Raw genomic sequence first — 24,408 nt, forward strand, 5'->3', positions numbered from 1 at the left:
CTTAAGTGCCCATTTATAGGGGATTGATTAAATTAATTTAGTTTAACCAGATAACTTTCTGTGCAGCTGTTTAAAAAAATAATTATAAACAGAACTTGTTCTGAATAAACTAAACTATAAAATACTTTTTGAAATAACTGAAGTACTCTGAATATGGAGTAGACATTTCATTAGGATTAGTAGGAAGTATTAATTTGGTTAGGTGAGATGACAGTGTTATAGAAGAAACATTTTCATTTTTTAAGAGCCATTTACAGAAGTATTTTTTTAAAGATTTTATTTATTTATTTATGAAACACAGAGAGAAAGAGAGAGAGGCAGAGACATAGAGGGAGAAGCAGGCTCCTCACAGAGAGCCCAATGTAGGACTCAATCCTAGACCCCAGGATCTCGACCTGAGCCAAAAGCAGATGCTCAACCACTGAGCCACCCAGGCATCCCTACAGAAGTATTTAAAGGCAAACTGGTATGATGATTGTAATTAACTTTAAAATACTTCAGGAAAAAGAAAAAGAAAACAAAAATAGCCAACGATTTTTTTTTCTTTTTTTTTTAAAGATTTTATTTATTTATTCAAGAAACAGAGAGAGAGGCAGAGACACAAGGAGAGGGAGAAGCAGGCTCCATGCAGGGAGCCTGACGCGGGACTCAATCCTGGGTCTCCAGGATCATGCCCTGGGCCGAAGGTGGCACTAAACTGCTGAGCCACCCGGGCTGCCCAATTTTTTTTTTTTCTTAAAGAAAGAAAAGATAGATTTATATTCATTAACATGCAGAGATGTAAATGTCATGTATGGCTTTAAAAAAGTTTAAATTGACAAAGGATCTGGAAGGATATCTACCACACTGCTATAAATGGTTACCTCTGAAGAGTGCTATTTACAGTAGGGAGAAAAGAAGACATTCACAATCCATGTTACATTTCAGTACTATTGGGGAGGAGGAGGAACAACACTATTTGAAAAAAAAAAATTTTTTTTTAATTTTTTTACTACAAACACATTTTACTTTTATGACTACTAAAAAAAGAAAAAAATTAAACTTAAAAAGTAAGAAAGATTAAATATATATAATAATACAAAGGTCTTCTGAGGTAGAAGTAATTCTGCCTGTCAACAGAAAACCAAACAAGGAGAAATAGATTAAAATAAAGGCAGGAGAAATTACAGGTAGTCGTAAGTTTGATTGATAAAGAGATCTTCTATCCCTAAACTCGTCTAAAATTCCCCTGTGTGATTCACAAAAGAAATGCCAAGGACCAATAAATGTAAGGGAAAAAATGTTTACCCTCATTAAACACTGAAAAGTGTAAATTTTAAAAAATGTAAACTAGGGACTCCTGGGTGGCTCAACAGTTGCATGTCTGCCTTTGGCTCAGGGCATGATCCTGGAGTCCAGGGATCAAGTCCCATATTGGGCTCCTGCATGGATCCTGCTTCTCTCTGCCTGTGTCTCTGCCTCTCTCCCTCTCCCTAATGAGTAAATAAATACAATCTTTTTTTAAAAATGTAAACTAAAATAAGCAGAAACCATTTTCCACTTATCAAAGTGACAAAGATGAAACAAAATTATAAAGTCCAGTGTTGACAAGGATAAAGGAAACTGACACTCCTATAAAGAAGGTCAGAATGTAAAGCGATACAACCTTTCTGGAGAGTGACTTGGTGATACAGATCAAAAGCCTTAAAATTTCACATATCCTTAGAACACATACTAATTCCACATCTAGAAATTTGTTTTCCACAACAAAGTAATCGTGGATATAAGATTTACTAACAATGATGTTTATTACATTATTTACAAAAACAAAAACATGGAAACAATCCAAATGTTCAACAATAAAGAACTGATTAAACTATCCATATGATGCGAAGTCTATGCTGCCATTAAAAATGATGCCATAGAATCATATTTAATGGCACAGAAAAATATTCATAATCTTTGTTAAATAGAAAAAAAAGCCAGATTGCAAAACAGAATATAGAAAATGGTTCCACTTTAGTTCTAACTATATGCCCACAGTGAGGAAAAAATTGGAAAAGATATATGCCACACAACAAAGTATTATAAGTACTGAACTCAAGCTGCTGGGATTGGGGAAGATTACTTCCTTACTTTTATTTTGGCCATTTACTAGATTTTATTTAAGGAATATGTATCATAGTAAGAAACAAGTCTATTGATACATTTCTCTACCATTTAAAAAACAGCTTATCTGCCTACAGGAGAAAGAGTAGATCAGCTGAGTCCCAGGGCCCTTCTAGTTCTCTAACTGAAAGGCAGTATGTAGAAAAGACCTTAGAAAACCCAAAGGATACAATTACTACTCACTGTAGTGAGTAGCCACCTGTTTTACTACAAATTCATCTCCACATTGCTCCTGCCTTCACTTCTTCAAGTTCCAGCATTTATTCCATTTCTTTATTTCCCCATACTTTCTTTAAAAAGGAAAAAAAAAAAAGCAAGACACCTAGGTGAACTCAGTCAGTTGAGCATCCAACCCCTGACTCTGGCTCAGTATATGGATCTCAAAGTCCTCAGATCAAGGCTCCATGCTCAGCAAGGAGTCTGCTTAGGATTCACTCTCCCTCTCCCTCTGCCCCTCCCAATGGATGCTCTCAAATAAATAAATAAATAAATAAATCTTAAAATAAAACAAAAGAGTTAAACCGCACACACAGTGATTGGGTGGCGTGGCCAAGAGCAGAGATCAAACCCCTGTTTCCACCCTAACTTTGCCTCTAACTGTATGACCTTAAGCAAGTTACTTGACCCTCTCCAAGACTTCACTTCTTCATATGTATGGCACATTTATTAGCACCTATTTTACAGGCTGCTGTGAGGACTAAATGAGACATTTGTAAAGAACTTAATATAGTGCCCGGGCAGTAATGCATAAGTACCAAACTGAAGCTATTTTTATTATTTGTAAGTATAAGGTCATCTGACATTGTACTTGCACAATGAAAATACCAAGACAGAAGTAAATTGATCATCCTGGTTCTCAAATTGTCGCATTTGATTTCTTTTCACTCGTGTTCACCTTATGAGTCTACTGAGGTCACCAGAAATGCTTTCTAATTAGAACCTGACTTTAAAAAAAAACAAAAACAAAAACGGGGGAGGCACCTGGATGGCACATCAGACTCCCTGCTCAGCGGGGAGCCTGCTTCTCCCTCTCCCCCTGCTTATGCACTCTCTGTCAAAATAAATAAATAAAATCTAAAAAAAAAAAAAAAAGAACTTGAGTTAGAATGTCTGTCTCTGCCCTTCCCCCTATCGCTTCTCAGCCTTGAGGCTTAAGATCAAGTGTAGTATCTGTCCTTCCCCCTAACCCTCACCACATAACATTCATGTACCATCTTTAAAATGTAAGAATCTTTTTTTTTAAAGATTTTATTTATTTATTCATGAGAGACACAGAGAGGCAGAGACATAGGCAGAGGGACAAGCAGGCTCCCTGTAGGAAGCCTGATGAGGGTCTCTCAATCCCAGGACTCTGGGATCAAGACCTGAGCCAAAGACAGATGCTCAACCACTGAGCCATCCAGGCACTCCAGAATGTAAGAATCTTTAAGACTGTCTAAACAGCTTGTCTACGCTTAAAAATTTTCCTTGTATGGGGGCACCTGACTGGCTCAGTCGGTAGTGTGCAACTCTTGATCTTGGGGTCAGGAGTTTGAGTTGAGCATACTAGGCACAGAAATTACTTAAAAAAATAATAAATAAATAAATAAAAATTCCTTGTATGAAATAGTATGAATAGCTAGTAAGAATTCTTCTCAAAATAGTAGAATTTGGGGTTTTATCTGGAGGCAAATTTATCCAAATGCCTCAAGAATGTGATAGATCTAAAACTAAACACCAAGCAAAACAATATTATATGAAAGTTAATTAAAAATTACCAAAGAGGGCAGCCCGGGTGGCTCAGTGGTTTAGCGCCGCCTTCAGCCCAGGGTGTGATCCTGGAGACCCAGAATCAAGTCCCACATCGGGCTCCCAGCATGGAGCCTGCTTCTCCCTCTGCCTGTGTCTCTGCCTCTCTCTCTCTCTCTCTCTGTGTCTCTCATGAATAAATAAATAAAATCTTAAAAAAAAAATTACCAAAGAATTAAAGTCAAGTACAGTTCAAGTACAACAAACTTCCAAAGCTAATCATACGGACAAACTTATTTGGGGTCAGGTTGTAAATATAATTATAATAATCAACAGAAATGTGTCTTAAAGGTATCATGATATTCAGATTTTCTCTAAGATAATTCTTAAGCAATTCTATAGCCTTTTTTCCCCTTCAAACTGGCCTCCTCAACCTCTCCCCTCATCAAACTTCCACTAATACTTAACAGAAGAAAATATGTACATGTTAAAATATCTGGGATAATACACCCCACATTGTTTTTTTGAGAAGGTGGTACAGGGATTTGGGAAAGTAGGAAAGCGTTTAGTTTTTCCTTTACATACTTCGATACTGTATGTGTATATTCCAGTGAATATTATATATACACACTTACATAAAAAAATATACATATAAAGATTTTATGTATGTCTATATCTACATAGTAGCAAAAGGACATAAACATAAATTAAGTCCCACAAAATCCCTAGCAAGTTTCATAAATATCAGAGAAAAAAATATCTCCACTCGTGAAAATGCTTTGCAGCTTCTCATAATATTTTTAAGGACTAGCTACTATTAGGAAAATGCATTAGGAATAGATAAGCATTAGCCATGGCAGAGACCAGAAAGGAGGAACCTGCTGAACCAGTGATCTGATTTCATGTTTCCAACTGCTTTTTACACCCTCTTACACAACCTCTGGTTTAGATTAGGCTTCCAAAAGAAATGGTTAACAGAACCCAAACACCCTGAAAAGTGATTTCATGAAAAAGCAACTAAAAATAGGAATATTATGTAACAGCTTACTTGACATAGCATAGGGTTATGTTAGTCTAAATCTCTGGGGTCATTTGGGCTCTGAAAGGCAATTTCATTTATCAGTATAGCTACTATTACAGAGAGGAAAAAAATCTGCAAAATCAGAGTAAAGAGAAGTACAACTCAACAGTATTATGCCTCCTACATTCAGCCAACTCCAACAACCAACAAAAACCAAACACATAAATTCTCTATGTCTTCCAGGGGGATTTTCCCCTTTTAAACAAAGGATTTACTTTCTACTCTTCCACTGTGGCCCCATCGTTTGGATCACTTGTTCCTATTTAGGTCCAATGTATCCCTTAGGAGTTTCAATGAGTTGTGAATTAATTGTTATTCACAAGCAAAAAAGAAAAAAAGAAGACGAAAGAAAGAGAAAAAGCAGGATTAACTGCAGTTGCCACTACAACTGCGAAGCGTGCATCTTGCACTTTCACCGTGTAAATAATGCACAGATCCTGCGGGAACATGCCAAACACCAGGATCCTTAATTAATGGAGCTCTTTAATGTGCAAATCAGGAACAAATTGCAAGTTCTGACTTGCATTGATTATGAAAACATTAATTGAATGAGCAAGACCCTAAAAAAAAAAAAAAAAAAAAAAAAAAAAAACAGAATCCTAAGTCTTCGAAGAAACCAAAAGAATACAAAGCTCTGGAAAGCAGACAAGTCTGACTGATGTCTAAAATGCAAACCTACAACTGAGTGCTGCTCACTAGCACACAATGAATTTGAAAACAAGAAACAGAAAACCAACAGTTTGATCAGAAAGCAATCAGTATAAAAGCGTCTAGTCCACCAACATCTTGCATTAAGCAGAAAAATGAAGGCTCACTCTGGAAGCTTGCAGACACTGCTTTAAGAGAAAAAAATCACCTTATATATATACACACTTATATGTATATAGGTATAACAAAACAATGCTGTCTCTTTAAAAAGAAATTCATCCTATATAAATTATAGCCATAAACTTTTCCTGCAGTGCAGCCTAATTAATTCTTGTTCTATACACAAAGGGAAATGCTGGGTGACAAATGGGTGTGAAGCCAGAAAGCTGCCAGGTCTGCAAAACATTTTCTACTTCAATTTATAAGCAATTTTGCAGTAAATCATCAACCAGAACCTGGAATCTCAGGAATCTCTGAGTGTCCAAACCACATTATATCACTTATCAAAGAGAGAAGGAAAAAGAGTCTAAAGACATCTCATTTTTCAGTTCTAACCCACATCAAAATCTAGAAGCTCTGTGCAATCTATTATTCTCTTCTGGGTAAGGTTTTAGTATCAAAGATATATTTTTCAAGCAAAAAATGACACTATAGGTTGATGTAACCCATTCCTCCATCCCTGGAAGTACTGTATCATGTATCCATTACCATAAGAAATATTCCTAGACTTATCTGGGAATAAGCACACGAGTATTTCCCCCCTTCCCTCAATCCAAACAAAATGTTCACAATCAAGACAAGCTGAAGGGTTCAGTGGTGAGCCATTGTGAAAAAACAGGTGGGAAACACTCCAAGGAAATAGGCTACTGAGGAAAATAGAAACTTCCAGGAACAAAGAGAGCAGGGCTGCTCCTCTGCAGGCAGACCCTTCATTTACCCCTAACCTCTGCCAGACCCTGATCTGTTCTCCAAATCTGTAGTTTTACCTTTTCCAGTATGGCATATAAATGGAACTGTAAAGTATATAATCTTTTGAGACTGGCATCTTTCACTTAGCATAAGACCTTTGACATTCATCCATGTTTTTGCATTTATCAGTAGCTTGTTCCTGTTTTATTGCTGAATGATGTACCACAATTTATTTTTTTATTTATCTATTGAAGAACATTTGGGCTGTTGCCATTTTTTGATGATTATGAATAAAGCTGCTTAAAACATGCATGTGCAAGCCTTTGTGTGGATATATGCTTCTCTATGGTAAACATCTAAGATGTTCTGCTGGATATCTGGTAAGTATATGTTTAACTTAATTAAAAAAAAAAACAAAACACTCAACTCTTACCCCAAGCGGCATTCTCACCAATAATGCATGAAAGTTTGAGTTGCTGTGCACCCCTGGTGTCACTTGGTGTTGTCAGGTGCTCGTTTTGAGACATTCTAATAGGTGTGTGTAGTGGCATTTCATTGCAGTTTTAATCTGTATTTCCCTCAACACTAATGCTTACATGAAACATTTTTTCATGCACATCTTTGCCATCATATATACCTCTCTTGGGTAAGTTCCTGTTCAAATGCTTTATCCCCCTTTTTTATTGTTCAGTTTTGAGAGTTCTTCATGTATCCTGGACGTAAGTCCTTTGTCAGATGTTTCCAATTTGCAAATATTTTCTCTAGGTCTGGAACCTGTCTTTTCATTCTGTGAACAACACATCTTTCACAGAGCAAAAAATTTTAATTCTGAGTTAGCCCAACCATCAATTTGTTCTTTTATGGATTATGCTTTTCATGTCATATCTAAAAACTCTTTGCCTAACCCAAGGTCATGAAGATTTTTCTCCCACGTTTTCTTCAAAACACCTTATAGTTCTGCTTCACTTTTAAGTTACTGATCTATTTTATGTTAATTTTTGTATAACATGTGGGCTACAGGTTGGAGTTCATTCTTTTGCAAATAAATGTGCTATTGCTATAGCACCATTTGTTGAAAAGACTATCCTTTCTCCACTGAACTGACTTTGCACCTTTGTAAAAAGTCAATTGTCCATATTTGTGTGAATCTATTTCTGAACTGTATTCTATTCCACTGATTAAGTAACCTTTAAAAGAATAACCCACAAAGAAAGGACAAAGTATGAGAGAGATGATAGCAACTCAGTTTCTTAAGCTGAAAAGTCAATGAACTACATAGTTATTAAAATGCCTAGGGACACCTGGGTGGCTCAGTTGGTTGAGTATCTGACTCTTGGTTTTAGCTCAGGTCATGGTCTTGGGGTCAGGGATAGAGCCCTGAGTCCAGCTCCATGCTCAGCATGGAGTCTGCCTGAGTTCTCTCTCTTCCTCTCCCTCCCTGTCTGTCCCTCCTCCTCTTGCTTGTGCTCTCTTACACAACCTCACTCTCTCTCAGGTAAACAAATAAATTCTTAGGCGGGGGGGAGGGGGGGAGAATCCCTAAAATTAAAAAGACTGACCACACCAAGCATTTATGAGGACGTGGAGTGACTGGAACTCTTATACACTGCTGGCAGGATTATGAAATTGTATGACCACTTTGGAAAAGAGCTTAGCATTTCTTTAAAAGTTCAACATATACTGGGGCCCTGGCTGGCTCAGTTGGTAGAGCATGTAACTCTCGATGTCAAGGCTGCGAAGACTGAGCACCACACCGGGTATATAGAGATTACCTAAAGTATAAAAAGAATTTTTCAAAAAAGTTCTATATGCTAATAACCATGAGACTCAGCCATTCCATTCTTAGTTATCCAGGAGAAAGGAAAGTACACATCCATATAAAAACGTGTACACGAATGTTCATGGCAATTTTCTTTGTAACAACCAGTAACTGGAGCCAAAACAAACTGTGTCTGTGCCTCTAATGAAACATCCCTCAGCAGTAACAGGCAATGAGCTACTGACATATGCAAAACCATGGATGAACCTCAAAATAATTAAACTGAGTGAAAGCTCAAAAAAAAAAAAAAAAAAAAGATACAAACTGTAGCATTCCATTTATATAAAATTCTAGAAAACAAACTATAGTGACAGGAAACAGATTAGTGGTTGCTTAGGGACAGGAAGAGGCAGGAAGAAAAGCTAATAAAGAAGCTCAAGAAACTTCTGGGGATGAGGAATATGTTTATTGTCTTCATTGCGGTGGTGGTTTCATAGATGTCTACACATCAAATTGTACAAATGCTGACAGGTTAAGTAAGCTGAAAATTGAGGACTGACCATTTCATTTAGTAATGTGGGGTCATCTGTGACCTTGGTGAGTAGTTTGGGTAGAATGGTAGAGATACAGGCTTGACTGGAATGGGTTCATGAGAGAATAGGAAAAAGGTATCTGTAATAATGAATACAGACTCTTTCTAGGGATGTGGCTTTAAAGGGGAACAGAGAGATGGGATGCATATACAGTTTACTGTATGTCAATTACACCTCAATAAACCAGGTTTTAAAAAGCAAATAAATTAATAACCAACATAACAAACCTGAGCAGGTTGACTCTAGTGCTAACAGTGAAGAAGAATGAGAAGAAGTCCCCTTATGGTCTGTGAATAAAACCCCAGAAGATTCAGGAACTGGCAGTGCTGGGCACCTCTAGAAGAGAAGAGCAAGACAGGGCTAAAAGCAGTCAGTATAGGAGATCCTTTCCCAAAGGCAGAAGCAGAGAACTTTATCTTCTGAGAGTTCAACATAGCATCTCTAGACAGGAGGACACCAGACATGATAGAGGACAAAGGCATGGTATTAAAAACAGAGGAAATAAATTTAAGTTCAGAGATTAAATGCTCAGACCCCAGCTTGCCCACCTGATCTAAAGATATTGACACTGGGGTTCCCCAAATATGGTCCATATAGATCACTTCACAATGGAAAACAGGGGCAGCCCTGGGTGGCTCAGCGGTTTGGCACCGCCTCCAGCCCGGGGTATGATCCTGGAGTCCCGGGATCGAGTCCCATATTGGGCTCCCTGCATGGAGCCTGCTTCTCCCTCTGCCTGTGTCTCTGCCGCCCTCTCTCTGTCTCTCTCTCATGAATAAATAAACAAAATTTAAAAAACAAACAAACAAACAAACAAAAAAACAATGGAAAACAGAAAAGAGCCCCACTAAACATACAAAACTTTGAATCAACTTTTTGGTACCCTCCTCTTTTTGTTTTTTTCTTTTTAAATCTTATTTATTTAAATAATCTCTACACCTAAATGAGTGGCTCAAACTTATGATTCTGAGATCAAGAATTACATGCTCTTCCAACTAGCCAGCCAGGCGCCCCAGTACCCTACTTTTAAAATCAACAGAGAGGAAAAGATTACCAAACGTCTAAGAAAAACATCTATCATGTTATACAGGGGTTAAAACAAAAGAAAAAAAAAGCATGGAGGGAACAAACTATGTAGGAAGCACACTTAAGAAAATATGTATCATGTATATCCTCAGAGAAATAACATCGAAATGATAGAAGAAATAAAAATACTGGATGGAAGGGTTTGAAAATAAAGCCGAGGAAGTATCTTAGAAAGTAAAACCAGGAGTGCCTGACTGGCTCCATCAGTGCAATGTGTGACTCCTGATTTTGGGGGTTGAGAGTTTGAGCCCCAAGGTGGGTATAGAGATTACTTAAAAATAAAATCTTAAAAAAAGAAAAAAAGTAGAACCATAATAGAAAAGAGAGAGAAGAGATCATGGAAAACTGAAGAGGAAAAAAGAAGGAAATCAGAGGGACAGACTAACATCAAATGATAGGTCCGATAGGTCCTCCCAAAAACAGAGGAGAGAAAATCACAAACAAAATAACTTCAAGGAAACTTCCAGGACTAAAAATTAGTATCCAGGTAGAAAAGGCCTGCGAGTACTCCATATAATGGATAAAACAGATCTACACCAAGTGGAGCATCATGAAATTTCAGAATTCTGCAGTCAAAGAGAAGTCCCTAGCTTCCAGAAGAAAAGGAAAAAACAGTAAGATCAGGAATCAGAAGGGGATTTTGACTTATCAAGAGCAACTTTAGGGATCCCTGGGTGGCGCAGCGGTTTGGCGCCTGTCTTTGGCCCAGGGCGTGATCCTGGAGACCCGGGATCGAATCCCACGTCGGGCTCCTGGTGCATGGAGCCTGCTTCTCCCTCTGCCTGTCTCTCTGCCTGTCTCTCTCTCTCTGTGTGACGATCATAGATAATAAAACAAAAATTAAAAAAAAAAAAAAAGAGCAACTTTAGAGAGTAGAAGGCAATGGAATATTTTATAGAATTCCATACACAATCAAGTGTGATGACAGAATAAAGATATTTTCAGACAATCAAGGTCTAAATAATTTACCTCTCCAGCACCATTTCTCAGCAAACTACTAGAGGATATACTTCACCAAAATAAAGAGTAAGCCAAGAAAGATCCTGGAATAGGAGATGCACAGAGGTGAGAAGCTAAGGTAATCCCCAGAATGAGAGGGGAGATGTCAGCATGATAGCTGGGCATCAGAGGTGAACAGTCCAGATTAGAGCAGGTCAAAAGGCTCTGGAAGAGACTTCTTCAGGAAGATAAATTGGCAGAATATCTGATGCAACTGAGTATCTTGAGGGGAGATTTAAACAACTACAGAAAAGTTTGGGCTTAAATAACTGTACAGAAAATAATACAAACAGAAACGTAACAATTATTAACTCTAGAAAACAAAATGATGTGTGGGAAAGGACAAATAATCATAGTATATATATATTACATGGCTCACCTGTGAATGGTGTTTACACAGACATAATAATGTAAATACTGACTATTGATCTAACCAAATTACAATATACAACCACAAAGCGATAGAAACTGTGTATGAGTGTAGTAAGAACAAGAGCTAAATCCTCATTTTCATAATGAAGTACCAATAGATAATGCCTAAACTGAAAAATCAAGTAGAAACAAAACATGTTAATTAGAGATATGGGCAGAAATCCATGGATTCAAAAACAAAACAAAACAAAACAAAACAAAACAAAATAATTAAAAATATAATTGTTGCTTTAGAGGTACCTGGGTGGCACAACTGGTTGAGAATCTAACTCTTGGTTTCAGCTCAGGTCATGATCTCAGGGTCATAAGATCGAGCCCCAAGTCAGACTCCACATTCTGCGCAGAGTCTGCTTGAGACTCCCTCTTTTTCTCCCTCTCCCACCCACACACTCACATGATCTCTCTCTCTCTCAAATAAATAAATAAATCTTAAAAAAAAAAAAAAAAAATATATATATATATAGGGACACCTGGGTGGCTCAGTGGTCAAGTATCTGCCTTCTGCTTAGGTTGTGATCCCGGGCTCCTGGGATCAAGTCCCACATCGGGCTCCCCACAGGTAGGCTACTTCTCCCTCTGCCTATGTCTCTGCCTCTCTCTCATGAAAAAATAAATAAAATCTTAATATATATATAAAATATATATAAAATATATAAAATTGTTGCTTTGGGACAGTAGGTTCTGGCAAGGGAGTGGTGTACACAGGCAGTAGATATTGGTTTTCCTATAATGCTTTATAAAATTATTTGACTCTTTATATAAAAATTTGGGTAAAAACTTAAAAGAGGAAAGGGGGGGGCAGCCCGGGTGGCTCAGCGGTTTAGTGCTGCCTTCGGCCCAGGGCCTGATCCTGGAGACCCGGGATCAAGTCCCACATCGGGCTCCCTGCATGGAGCCTGCTTCTCCCTCTGCCTGTGTCTCTGACTCTCTCTCTCTGTGTCTCTCATGAATAAATAAATATATAAATCTAAAAAAAAAAAAAAAAAAGAGGAAAGGGGATGGCTCAGTTGGTAAAGCATGTGACTCTTGATCTCAGAGTCTGAGTTCAAGTTCCATGCTGGGTATAGGATTACTTAAAAAAAATAACAAAATAAATACATAGAACATTTTTTAAAAATTAAAAGAAGAAAAAGTCCAAGGTAAACAGAACAGCTGGTGGAAACAGAACAATTCTAGGAACTAAAGTAAATTTAAAACAAAACTGAGTATTTGTAAGTGTACATAGTTTATATAGAAAAGGAACATTAATTATATAGAAAAGGAACAATTAGAAAACAAAGGGCCTCTTACAAATTAAAAAATGATTACAAAAAAAATAAAAATAAAACCTGGAAATCAGACAGACATGGAAAATCTTTTAGATACTAAAGCCAGGTTCAGCATCAAAAAGAGAGCAGAGAAAACGGAGGGAAAGAAATTAACAAAGAAATCTCAGAAGAGAATTTCCCCAAACTGAAGGAACCTAGTGTTAAGGCTAACAGGGCCCAGGCAGTACTCAGCACAACGAATGAAGAAGGACCCATACCCAGACATCTCTTCTGGCAATTTCAAAAAACCAAAAGTAAAGAGCTCAAATATTTCCAGAAAGCAACACAAGCCACCCACAAAAGAATGAAATTCAGAGCAGCAACCACCTCCTCATTAACAACATTCAGATAGGGCAGCCCCGGTGGCGCCTAGCGCCTAGCGGTTTAACGCCGCCTTCAGCCCTGGGGTGTGATCAGGATTGAGTCTCACGTCAGGATCCCTGCATGGAACCTGCTTCTCCCTCTGCCTGTGTCTCTGCTTCTCTCTCTCTGTGTCTCTCATGAATAAATGAATAAAATCTTAAAAAAAAAAAAAAATCAGATAACAAAACAATACTGGTAGGTTGAGCAGCTCCCCCTCAAAGAGGTTCACATTCCAACCCCCAGAGTCTGTACATATGTTAGAGTATGCTAACCCCAGAGTCTGTACATATGTCAGAGTATGTTAAGAGTCTGGGATGGGATGAGTATCCTGAATCAGCCAGGTGGCCCCAATGTAGCCACAAGGTCCTGATAAGGGGAAGGTAGTAGGGTCAGAGTCAGAGAGAGAGAGAGAAAGAGAGAGAGAGAGACACATTGGAGGAATAACACTGGTTTTGAAGCTGGAGCACAGCCATGAGCCAAAGAATGTGGTCAGGTTATAGAAGTTGGAAATGCCAAGGAAACCTTCTCCCCTGGAGCCTTCAAAAGAAGCAAAGCCCTGCTGGCAGTCTAGCTTTAAGAGTTCTCACCTCCAGAACTGTAAAATAATAAATATATAAATAAATAATCATGTGCTGTTTGAAGCCATCAAGCTTGCAGTGATTTGTTGCTGCGCATAGAAAACTAATATGGAGCAGTACTTTTGAATTCTGAGGTAAAGTCATTTGCAATCTAGAAATTTATACCCGATGAATTAAGACTATATCAATGAAGAATGGAAGTACAGTATTTTTAAATCTACAAGAATGCAAATAATTTACTCCCCACACATTTTTGAGGAACAAACTGACAAAGTAAACTGAGATAAAGGAAGACAAGAGCCCAAAAATAGCTTCAAGAGCAATGAAAAAAAAAAAAAAAAGAAAATCCTAAGGGAATGACTGTGCACTAGTCCCAAGGAAACAACCAGTTCAAACTGGGAAAATACAATAGAAAAGATGGTATGATTTAAAGTTTGGGGAAAAAAAAGATTGAGCTAAAACTGAGCCTCAGGGTGGGGGTGGGGGCGTAGGGATTAGAGACCTAAGGGGAAAATGATGTAATAGATTAATAGTCTGAATGTGAAGCAAACAAAAATACAGCACGGTTTTAAGCATCTGGTGCAGGGTTTTTGTTTTTTAAAGATTTATTTGAGAGAGAAAGAATGCGTGCACACATGAGCAGAGGGATGGGCAGAGGGAAAGGGAGAGAATCTCAGACTCCATGCTGAGTGCAGAGGAGGCAGGGCTACATCCCAGGACCCTAAGATCATGACCCAAGACAAAACCAAGAGATGCTCAACCAACTGTACCACCCAACCGCCCCCAATACAGGGTTATTAATAAAAGATCTACTGGAACCAGGAACTAGAAACTTGAACTACACTAAGAACATTCTCCTTTAAGTGGCCCAGGAACCATGACTCTGAAAACAAAGGAAAAAAAGTTTAAGTCTCCAGTTCTTCCCCGCCCTGCTATTATACTTTATTTACATGGTAATAACACTGTAAATGCGGTTTGCAGGTTTTCAACTCCTGGGGTCAATGCATGGATAAAGCACTGGGTTCTTGGTTGTAGCGGCAGGGCAGACTGTAAAACTGGAGCAGAAAGAAGATGGGATGGACTATCTCATATGCTTTCCTCAAAATTTCTGCTGTCTCATCCTCTATTCCTCATTCACAATTTATGACCTTGGTTTCTCTTTTGACGAAAACAACAATCAAAAGAGAATTTTCACAGACTCCTACCTATCGGTGCCTATTTATATACTCCCTTCCCAGCTGTCATGACAGTTAAATTGTCCACACTGCTATCGAAGGACACCCTTCTTGTGCATAGTCCCATCTCCACTTACCTACTCAAGGACATTGCTACAGCAGATGGAGCATTCTCCTCAACATACAAACATGCAGCTTACTTCTTGCTTCTCAAAATAATCAAAACACTTCTCTGACTCCACATCCTTCTCCACCCAATGTCCCATCTCTCTGCTCCCCTTTAAAGTCACATCCCTACAAAGAATTGTCTAAACTCACCATCTCAAATCCCTTTTTCCCATCCTCAGCAAACCCATTCCCGTCAAGCCCATATCCCACTCCACGAACAGTGCTCACCAAGGTCATGGCTGACCACCATGTTGCTAAATTAAATGTTAATTCTCAGCTTGTTTAACCGGTCAGGAGCATCTCATCTTTCATACCAGAGAATAAATGAATCAAGAAATAGATATAGGGATGTCTGGGTGGCTCAGCGGCTGAGCATCTGCCTTTGACTCAGGTCATGATCCTGGAGTTCCCGGATCGAGTCCCACATTGGGATCCTGCTTATCCCTCTGCTTATGTCTCTGCCTCTCTGTGTCTCTCATGAATAAATAATAAATTCTTAAAAAAAAAAAAGAAACAGATATAAACAAGCTACCTAAAATTATAGAAAATGAATAAAATGAGACTAAATGTAAGGCAAAGGGTTCCTGCTGTCTTCCTGAATGCTTCTGTACTGCTTATTCTGCTCCTGTATGATATTAATAAAATTATTTAAGCATAGGTTTTGAGACACATATAACAATAATAAAGGAGAATAGCATCTCATGCAGCAGTTAGGTTCTCAAGCCTGAACACAAAGCAAATATCAAAGTTCTGACAAAATGACTTGAAAACCCCTAAAACTGCCTATAGGGTTCAGCATTGTACTGTCTCCACAAGCTCAACCTAAGCAGCTCCTCCCCTCAAACTCTAGGACCACAGCTAGTTCAACAGTTAAACACTGCTGTAAATGATTACATTTAGGGACCCTGCTGTACAAAGACTGTGTGCTAGAAGTCTAAACCCCAGATTCAGTCTGTCTGATGAGATGCTCACAGAAGGGCAACTACAGATCCCACCCTCCATCTCTGACGGGCTTCCTTTGTGGGGCCTATGGGAGGCGCCACTGGCTCACTGAATACAATGGCAGGCCGAACTTCTGCACTACTCAAGCTGTTTCTCTCTCCCTCTTCTTTTTTTGGCCAGGCACCTATAGTTAAAAGTGGATTAATTAAATGTCCATATAATGAGGCTCCAGCACATAATGATGAGTATAGCTTCCCGGTGAATATAGCAGGTTGAGTAACCCTATTAGCAAACTGCTACTATTACCAGCTACTACAGGGTTGCTTCTTGCTTCTGTGGCCAAAGACAACCCTAATTCCTAAGGAACCCAAACCAGTAAAACAAATTTTCTGACTAGATTGGTTTCAGCTGTTTACACAGTTCCACAGCCCTAGGGCTCAACTCTTCAGGGTAGGTAGACTCACTGCAGAAGACTCTGACCCTCTCTTCCTGGTCCTACCACTTAGTTACTTTGGAAAAGCACTTGCTCTGCGATCCAATTTTACTCTTTGTATAATATAAATGCCTAATTAACCAGGTTGGACAAATTAAGTAAGTAGCTCAATAGGGACCAAAAGTCTTCCTACACAAAACTCATTCTCTAATAAACAGACAAAACACAGCATATGTTTAAATGCTAAATCAAGAGGTATTGTGTAAATATCAAACAAAAAGTTATCAAGAGATGATTGTCTTCATTTCCCACCTACAGTTTAGGAAAAATAAGAGATCAATAATGCTCTGAGGTAGCAGGAAAGGAGGAAAACAACAGTCACAGAAGAGAATTTCAATTGTTATAAATCTTCTAAGGCCAACAAATTCCAAAAACCTTAAGAAATAAAAAGGCACAACCCCTTGGTCCCAGCAATTGCAGAGAATATAGATCTATGCTGTCCAATACAGTATCCACTAGCCATATGTAGCTACTGAGCAGTCAAAATGTGGCTAGTCCAAATTGAGATGAGTTGTAAAAGTAGGATATACTCTGGACTTCAAAGATTTAACATGAAAAAAAAGATATATAATATACCTTCTTATTTGTTGACTACATGTTAAAATATTTTTGATACATGGAGTTAAATATCAAATATATTACAAGTTAATTTTACGTGTTTTCCTAGACTTTTTCTTAACGTAGTTAATACAAAATTTTAAATTACATATGTGGCTTACATTATATTTCTATTGGAAGGGCTACTTTCAAACAAATTGCACAAATATGTATGTACAAAGATGTTTATCAAAGCATGCTTTATAAAAGTGAAAAGCTGGAATAAACCTAAGCATCCATCAATACAGATTGGTTAAATAAATTGCAGTAAATCTATAAAATGGAATATTCTGTAGCTACTGAAAATGCTGATGTACATCTAAATATACTGACATGAAATGATATATCAAGTAAAAAAAATAAGCTTACAAAATAGTACATATTTATAAGATTCCTTTCTTTTTTCAAAAGGAGCATGTGTATGTGTATGTATGTGTATGTGTATAAGCACAGAAAAGGTCTGAAAGGTTATTCATCAAAATGAAAACTGTGGTTACCTCTGGGCAGTAGGATTGCAGGTAATCCTTCTTTTCTTCCTTATGCTTTTATGTATTTTTGAATTTCTGAAGTAAGCATGACATAATTTTACAATAAAACAGTAAAGATATCTTTAAAAATGAGACATCAGCTAAAAGAAAAAGATCAATCTTTTATTACTTTTGCTAGATGAAGTCTACAGTGACAAGGGTCCTTAATCCGACACAGTGCTACACTAGGAGAAGCTTGCAGATACCTCTGTCCCAAGCTACACTTAAACTTACCCTATAATTAAGAATGTTTCAGGGTTCTACATATCATTTGTGAAAACTCTGCCATGAACCCATAAGGTATTAACAGAGAGAACACAGAAACGCACATTTGTCACCTAAGGCAGCCAAGTAATTTAAAAAGGGAGGGCTGGGACGCCTGGGTGACTCAGCAGTTTAGTGCCTCCCTTAGGCCCAGGGCATGATCCTGGTGTCCCAGGATGGAGTTTCACATCGGATTCCCTGCATGGAGTCCACTTCTCCCTTTGCCTGTGTCTTTGCCTCTCTTTCTCTCTGTGTCTGTCATGAATAAATAAATAAAACCTTTAAAAAATAAAAAAATAAATATTTGGTATCTTTTGAATTTTGAGCCCTGTGAATCTACGCCTACTTTAAAAATAAAATCTAAAAAACAAAACAGAAACATTATCTATAAAAACTCCATGATTGCCCATGACTTACTCAAAATTTAAAAAGTTATTCCTAAGGGGCACCTGGGTGGCTCAGTCAATTTAGTGTCTGACTCTTGATTTCCTCGCAGGTCATGATCTCAGGGTGGAGAGATCGAGCCCCAAGTCAGGCTCCAAGCTCAGTGTGGAGTCTGCTTGAGATTCTCTCTCCGTCTGTCCCTCCTCCAGCTCACACACACTCTCTCTCTCTCAATAAATAATCCAAAAAAAAAAAAAAATTTATTCTTAAGGTGTCTACTGGTGCTGAGATCAAATTAGCATTAAAAATTGTAGTCTATTCAATTCAAAATAGTTGAAGGGCTGGGGTAAAGGCCAGAGATTGTGGAGAAGGTGAATATGAACGAGAAGTGGGAAGATGCAGGGGAGCAAAGACAATGTAATTTATTAATAGTGGAATTTGTTCTTATACTCATACGCAAGTAAAGAACCTCAACACTTCCTCTCTATATATTACATTATACTGTGTTCCTGGGTTCTTTTGCTTATGGGAAATAGCAAAATGTCAACCATTGTTTCTATTAAAGGTCTTTAATGATATTGCATTTTAGACCTGTAATGAAACATGGTGCTCACTGCAGTTTGTAATGCATCTCATTAAATACATTAATAACATGCATTTCACTAAAAGGTCAACTTATTATGGCTGAAGTTTGGCTTTCCTTTAATCACTTCATTTAAAGCTACAGAGCCAACTCTGAAAAAGATAGTAGAGAGTGTCTGTTACAGAAATCCTCTCAATTCTCCCATCCATTAAAATTAGTTACACTTACTAAGAAATCACTGTTAATGTTCTTATATGGAGTAACAGTATTGTGATTTTTCTTTTTTAAAGATTTATCTATTTATTTTAGAGAGAGAGAGGTAAATCTATAAGTAGACTTTAGAGCAGGGGGAGGGGCAGAGGGAGAGGAAGAGGAGGGAGCCCGAGACACTGAGATCATGACTTGAACCAAAATTAAAAGTCAGACACTTAACCGACTGAGCTACCCAGGCACCTCAGTATTATGGTTTTTTAAAAAGTGCTTTTAAAGATACATGCTGATTTACTGAAAAAAATGATAAAGCATCTACTATTTGCTTCATACAAATCCAGAAGTAGAGGGAGAGTTAGTATAAATATAAATAAATAAGATTGGCCAGGAGTTGATGACTGCTTAGCTGGCAAAGGCATGTGGGTTCATTGTACAAGTCTCCATGCTTTTATGTAAGCTTGATATATTCCATAATGACAATTTTTAAATAACTCATGCTCAGGTTTCTTTCTTCCTTATGTTGCTGCCACCAACATAAAAGACCTGCCTCCTAATCCTGTAGGACTTTTAAAGAAGAAAAACAGAGAGGAAAAAGTAACCTCTTTAGAGAAAAATGCTTTTGCCACAGGAAAACCCTTAATTTTGCTAAAGCTACTTTATGACTTATCACTTCTACAACTACTTCAAGAGTTATAATCACCAACATGTAACACCAAGGTGATTGCAGACTAAGTGCATGTGTATTGGGGAAAGGAGATACTGATCTAGTTTCTGAAAAATAGAGTAGAGGGTGCTGACATTAGAACAGCATGCTGCTCATCAGTTTAACTATGGTTAAAATCTCCTGCTTTAGAGGCTATTTTAGGACTATGAGAGTAAACAGCAATGCTAAAGACAGAATATATCAATCCTGAGAACAGGATCCCAGGTGTAATGAAACTGACGTTGAGAGGATAAGAGGGGTCTGAAAGGAGAAAAAATTAGAAAGGCAGGAGAACCCAAACAGCATTCACAGTGTCACCAAAGTCAAAGGCAAATATGTCAAGGAAAGGTTGAATGCTTCAAAGAGGCAGTAGCTGGCTTTGGTGGCAAGGAAATCTCTGATCATCTTTTCATAGTTATGAGACAAAAGCTGAATTGTGAGCATTAAAGGAGAATGTAACACTACACTTTCCAGAAGGAATGCTTAATTTAAATTATATAGGAAATTTGAGTACTAATAAAAAGTCAAAAAACACTGAAGACAATGAGGATGATGGTTATTATACTGATGACCATCATTCACATGACTGATCATTACCAAATGCTTCTTTTGGCAGAAAAATACCCATGCCTAACATGTGTGCCAGACACTATGCTAATGCTTTATACTGATCATGTCCTGCAATCCTCACAATCATACTATTGCCCTCTCTCTGTGAAGTAACCTGCCCAAGGTCACATAGGTAATCCATTGCCAATATGGATTCTAAAGCCAGGCGGGTCTAACTTTAACTCCTATAAGACAGTGCACTGACAAGAGATTTATTAAAGACAGTAAGTTCCAGTGCCTGTTCTGGGGTCAGTACATATTCAGCCTTGGTTCTACACTAGCCATATAGCACAGTATAAATGGTGCACCCAGAGTAATACAGCCCAGAAGTTTTTCTTAAACCGTTTACCAAAAAAAAAAAAAAAAAAAAAAAAAACGTTTACCAATATAGGGAGGTATTACATTTTTATGGCTGTCATAAGATTGAAAACAAACAAAAATTAGCCACCCTGGGGCATCTGGCTGGTTCAGTCGGTAAAGAATGTAACTCTTGATCTTGGGGTCATAGTTTTGAGCCCCTCTCTGGGTACAGAGAGGATTTAAAAATAAAATCTTAAGGTGCCTGGATGGCACAATCGGTTGAGTATCCGACTTAGTTTCAGCTCAGGTCATGATCTCAGTGTCAGAGTCTGCATGGGACCCTCTCTCCTTCTCCTTCTGCCCCTCCACCCCATGCTCTCTCTCTTTCTCTCCCTCTCAAATAAATAAATATTTAAAAACAAATCTTAAAAAAAAATTAGTCACCCATCAGATGTGCAGAAATGTTACTTACTAGATACTATTGAAGAAACTATCATTCAGGTTAGAATGAATGATAGAATATGTGACACTAAACAAACATGCCTTTCTTCTCCCTCCTCCACTGCAACCCACCCTCTCAGATTGTCACAGACATCTGTCACATTTATTGCAATGCACCAATGAGACAAAGAGGGAATTGGTTAAGTACAAAAAAAGATTAAAAAGATCAGAACAGTTGCAAAATAAAAGTAAATGATACTAAAGTAGCTAAAGAAACTAAGTTACACTCAAGAATAAGAATGTGTCCACCTTGGGATCCCTGGGTGGTGCAGCAGTTTGGCGCCTGCCTTTGGCCCAGGGCACAATCCTGGAGACCCGGGATCGAATCCCACGTCGGGCTCCCTGCATGGAGCCTGCTTCTCCCTCTGCCTGTGTCTCTGCCTCTCTCTCTCTCTCTCTGTGACTATCATAAATAAATACAATCTTAAAAAAAAAAAAAATGTGTCCACCTGACAGGGACTAACTCTTAAAATAGCAATATTTTAAGATGAATTTTTTTTTTTAAAGGCACAGGCTCAAGTAAAAAGAGTAATAATTAACAAAATGGAAAAAGTCTCCACATGTAACACTCCAGACATTTAACCTAGAGCAGTCTGGGCCTCCCTCCAAAGCAGACCAGGAATTAGGGTACCAGGGCATTAAAAATAGAGAGATGGGGCACCTACCTGGCTCAGTCAGTAGAGCATACTACTTTTGATCTTGGTGTTGTGAGTTTGAGCCCCATGTTGGGCACAGAGTTTACTTAAAGAAAGAGCGGGAGGAGGGAGGGAGGGAGGGAGGGAGGGAAGGTAGGTAGGTAAATAGCAGGTAAGTGCTCCAAAAATCTCAAAAATTTTGAAAATTGCCAATTTATCATTTATTTAAGAAGGGGAGAAAAACTAAGGGAGGGATAGAAAAGATCCACCCTCACCGTATCCGTGGGGTTCCTGACTTCAGGTACCCCTGATGGACCTGATGGCTGGACCCTAGGAATCAATTCCTAATTACAGCACGTATTCCGGGGCACCTGGCTGGCTGAGTCGGTAGACTGACTCTTGATCTCAGGGTTGTGAGTTTGAGCCCATGTGTGGCACAGAGTTCACGTTTAAAAAAAAAAAAAAAAAAAAAGGCAGGTATTTTCCCACAAGAGAGGTTTGCAGGATCCCCTACCATAGAAATCCTAAATATTTACTTTCAACTTTGAGGTGATTCTATCTAGAGGCAGATGTCCTCCCCGGGTCCCTTCCAACTCTAACTCCATGGTACCATAAAAACAAGTTTTAAAGAGCAAATGAAAACACTTAAGTCTCAGCATGCAAATATGGAACAGCAATTCCAACCACAGTACACTAAGCCCAAATCTCCCTCTGCCCCATTCTTTGGTGCCCTTGGGCACAGAGCACAGTCCACAGGAGGCAAGGCATGTAACACTTCAGACATTTAGGCGGTGCAGAAGACTTTTAAATAGTAAGGTAGGAAAGCTGGAGTTGGCTCTGCTATGCATGAACAAGCTCTATAACTTTGGGCAACCCATTGTCTCTGGGCTCTAGTTTTCTTATCTGTAAAATGAGGGGACTGCAAACCAAGTAATTTCTAAATTCATCGGGACACCTGGGTGGCTCAGTGGTTGAGTATCTGTCTTCAGCTCAGGGTGTGATCCCACTCTCAGAATCAAGTCCCACACCAGGCTCCCTGTGGGAGCCTGCTTCTCCCTCTGCCTATGTCTCTGGCTTTCTCTGTGTGTCTCTCATGAATCAATAAATAAGATCGTTTAAAAAAAAAAAAAGTAAAAACTATTCTGTACCATATTATCACTGAAACTAAATCTCTTCAACTGTGTGGTGTTGCAAATACAATCCAAGTATATCCCAACATATACTCCAGTGGTTCTAAGTATCCCCATATGACATAAGTATTCTTACTATTTTTTAGGGCGCTGGCAAATTCCAGGCCCCCTTTGTCCTTGAAAATAGGGAAAACATCTGGTTGAGGAAGTTGATTGGTAGTCAACAGAGCTTTTTGTAGCTTGATCCTTCCTTCCAAGAGCTGGTCCCACAGTGCTGAAAAAGAAAAAAGATTTCATTCCTCAGTTACAAAATCTTCCTGGGTTGGCGGGGTAGAGAGGGGGTAGGACAGGAAATCACATCAGTCTCTACAAAGCATGGCTTTATCACAGCTTCCTAGCACAAAAATACTTGCTATTATAGGAAATAAATTCAGTACCTTGGAAGCAAGTATTTGCTATACCAGAGAAGGAATGATGAAGCCCCAAGAGAGGAGAAAACTGTTTCCTCTTCAATATTCCACAGTTGGAATGCCTGTGTGGCTCAGCAGTTGGGTGTCTGCCTTCCACTCAGGGCATGGTCCCAGCATCCCAGCATCAGACCCATGTCCAGCTCCCTAAGGGGAGCCTACTTCTCCCTCTGCCTACATTTCTGCCCCTCTCTGTGTGTCCCTAATCAATCAATCAATCAATCAATCAATCTTTAAAAAAATATTCCACAGTTGTTGGAAGCCTGGGTGGCTCAGTGGTTGAGCATCTGCCTTCAGCTCAGGTTGTGGTCCTAGGGTCCTGGGATTGAGAACCACATAGAGCTCCCCGCAGGGAGCCTGCTTCTCCCTCTGCCTATGTCTCTGCCCCTCTCTCTGCATCTCTCATGAATAAATAAATAAAATCTTAAAAAAATATATTCCACAGCTGTCAAAGCACTAGAACAGAACCAGCTGAGCAGCTCAGTGTAGAAATGATGGGCTAAGCACAGAATAATGGGGCTTCAGGCCTCTAGATAGGGGAGGCAGGTCACAAACTAACTGGAATGACATAGGAGTGCAGGAACAGCCAAAACAAACAGGAGATCAAATGTAGACACTTAGAAAAATAAGCCAACAGCAAACCGTGTACAAACCTATCTGGTTCTTCACAGCTCTTCCTTTCTCCACTTCCTCGGAAACTCTGACACCGGAGAAGGTCATCACTACACCATCATCTTCACTATTTTTGTCTGCAGCCCTGTCTTCATCACTCTCACCCGCGGAGTCTTCATCTCCATCCCCTTCTTCCAGGCCACTCTCCTCCTCTCCATCTTCCTCCTCCTCACTGCTACCGAGGTCATCCATTCCTTCCGTGAATCTTTCAAAGTCACTGATGCTCTGGACACTAAAACCTGGTGTTTTCTCAGGGCGGCTTCGGCTCCTCTTCTTCCAGGCCAAACTGCTGTCCCTGTCATTATCATACTCCTCTTCCTCAGCAGCACTCATGGCATCCTCATCAGATCCCTCCAGACCCAGCCCCTCTGAATCTCCATCTCCAGACTCTTCCTCATCAGATACCTCCTTGTCTAA

At 38.9% G+C, this 24,408-nt stretch overlaps 1 protein-coding gene and 1 pseudogene across 7 annotated transcripts in view; one reads left to right on the plus strand and one right to left on the minus strand.

Annotated features, from left to right (window-relative positions):
• AATF (apoptosis antagonizing transcription factor) overlaps window positions 1-24,408 on the minus strand; it is a 109,206-nt gene that overhangs the window by 81,326 nt on the left and 3,472 nt on the right. For all 7 annotated transcript variants that reach the window (XR_012008682.1, XM_072779628.1, XM_072779625.1 and 4 more), the window contains exons 3-4: window positions 23,973-24,404; window positions 22,989-23,126 (exon numbers count right to left, since the gene is read on the minus strand). Coding sequence is in view for 6 of the 7 variants with exons in the window: in XM_072779628.1 (XP_072635729.1) it covers window positions 22,989-23,126; window positions 23,973-24,404 (570 nt within the window). In the remaining variant the exon portion in view is untranslated. The remainder of the gene's footprint in view (window positions 1-22,988; window positions 23,127-23,972; window positions 24,405-24,408) is intronic.
• LOC140607684 (U2 spliceosomal RNA) lies at window positions 3,279-3,438 on the plus strand (annotated as a pseudogene).

This window comes from Canis lupus, chromosome 16 (genome assembly GCF_048164855.1).
Source record: "Canis lupus baileyi chromosome 16, mCanLup2.hap1, whole genome shotgun sequence".
Lineage (NCBI taxonomy): Eukaryota > Metazoa > Chordata > Mammalia > Carnivora > Canidae > Canis > Canis lupus.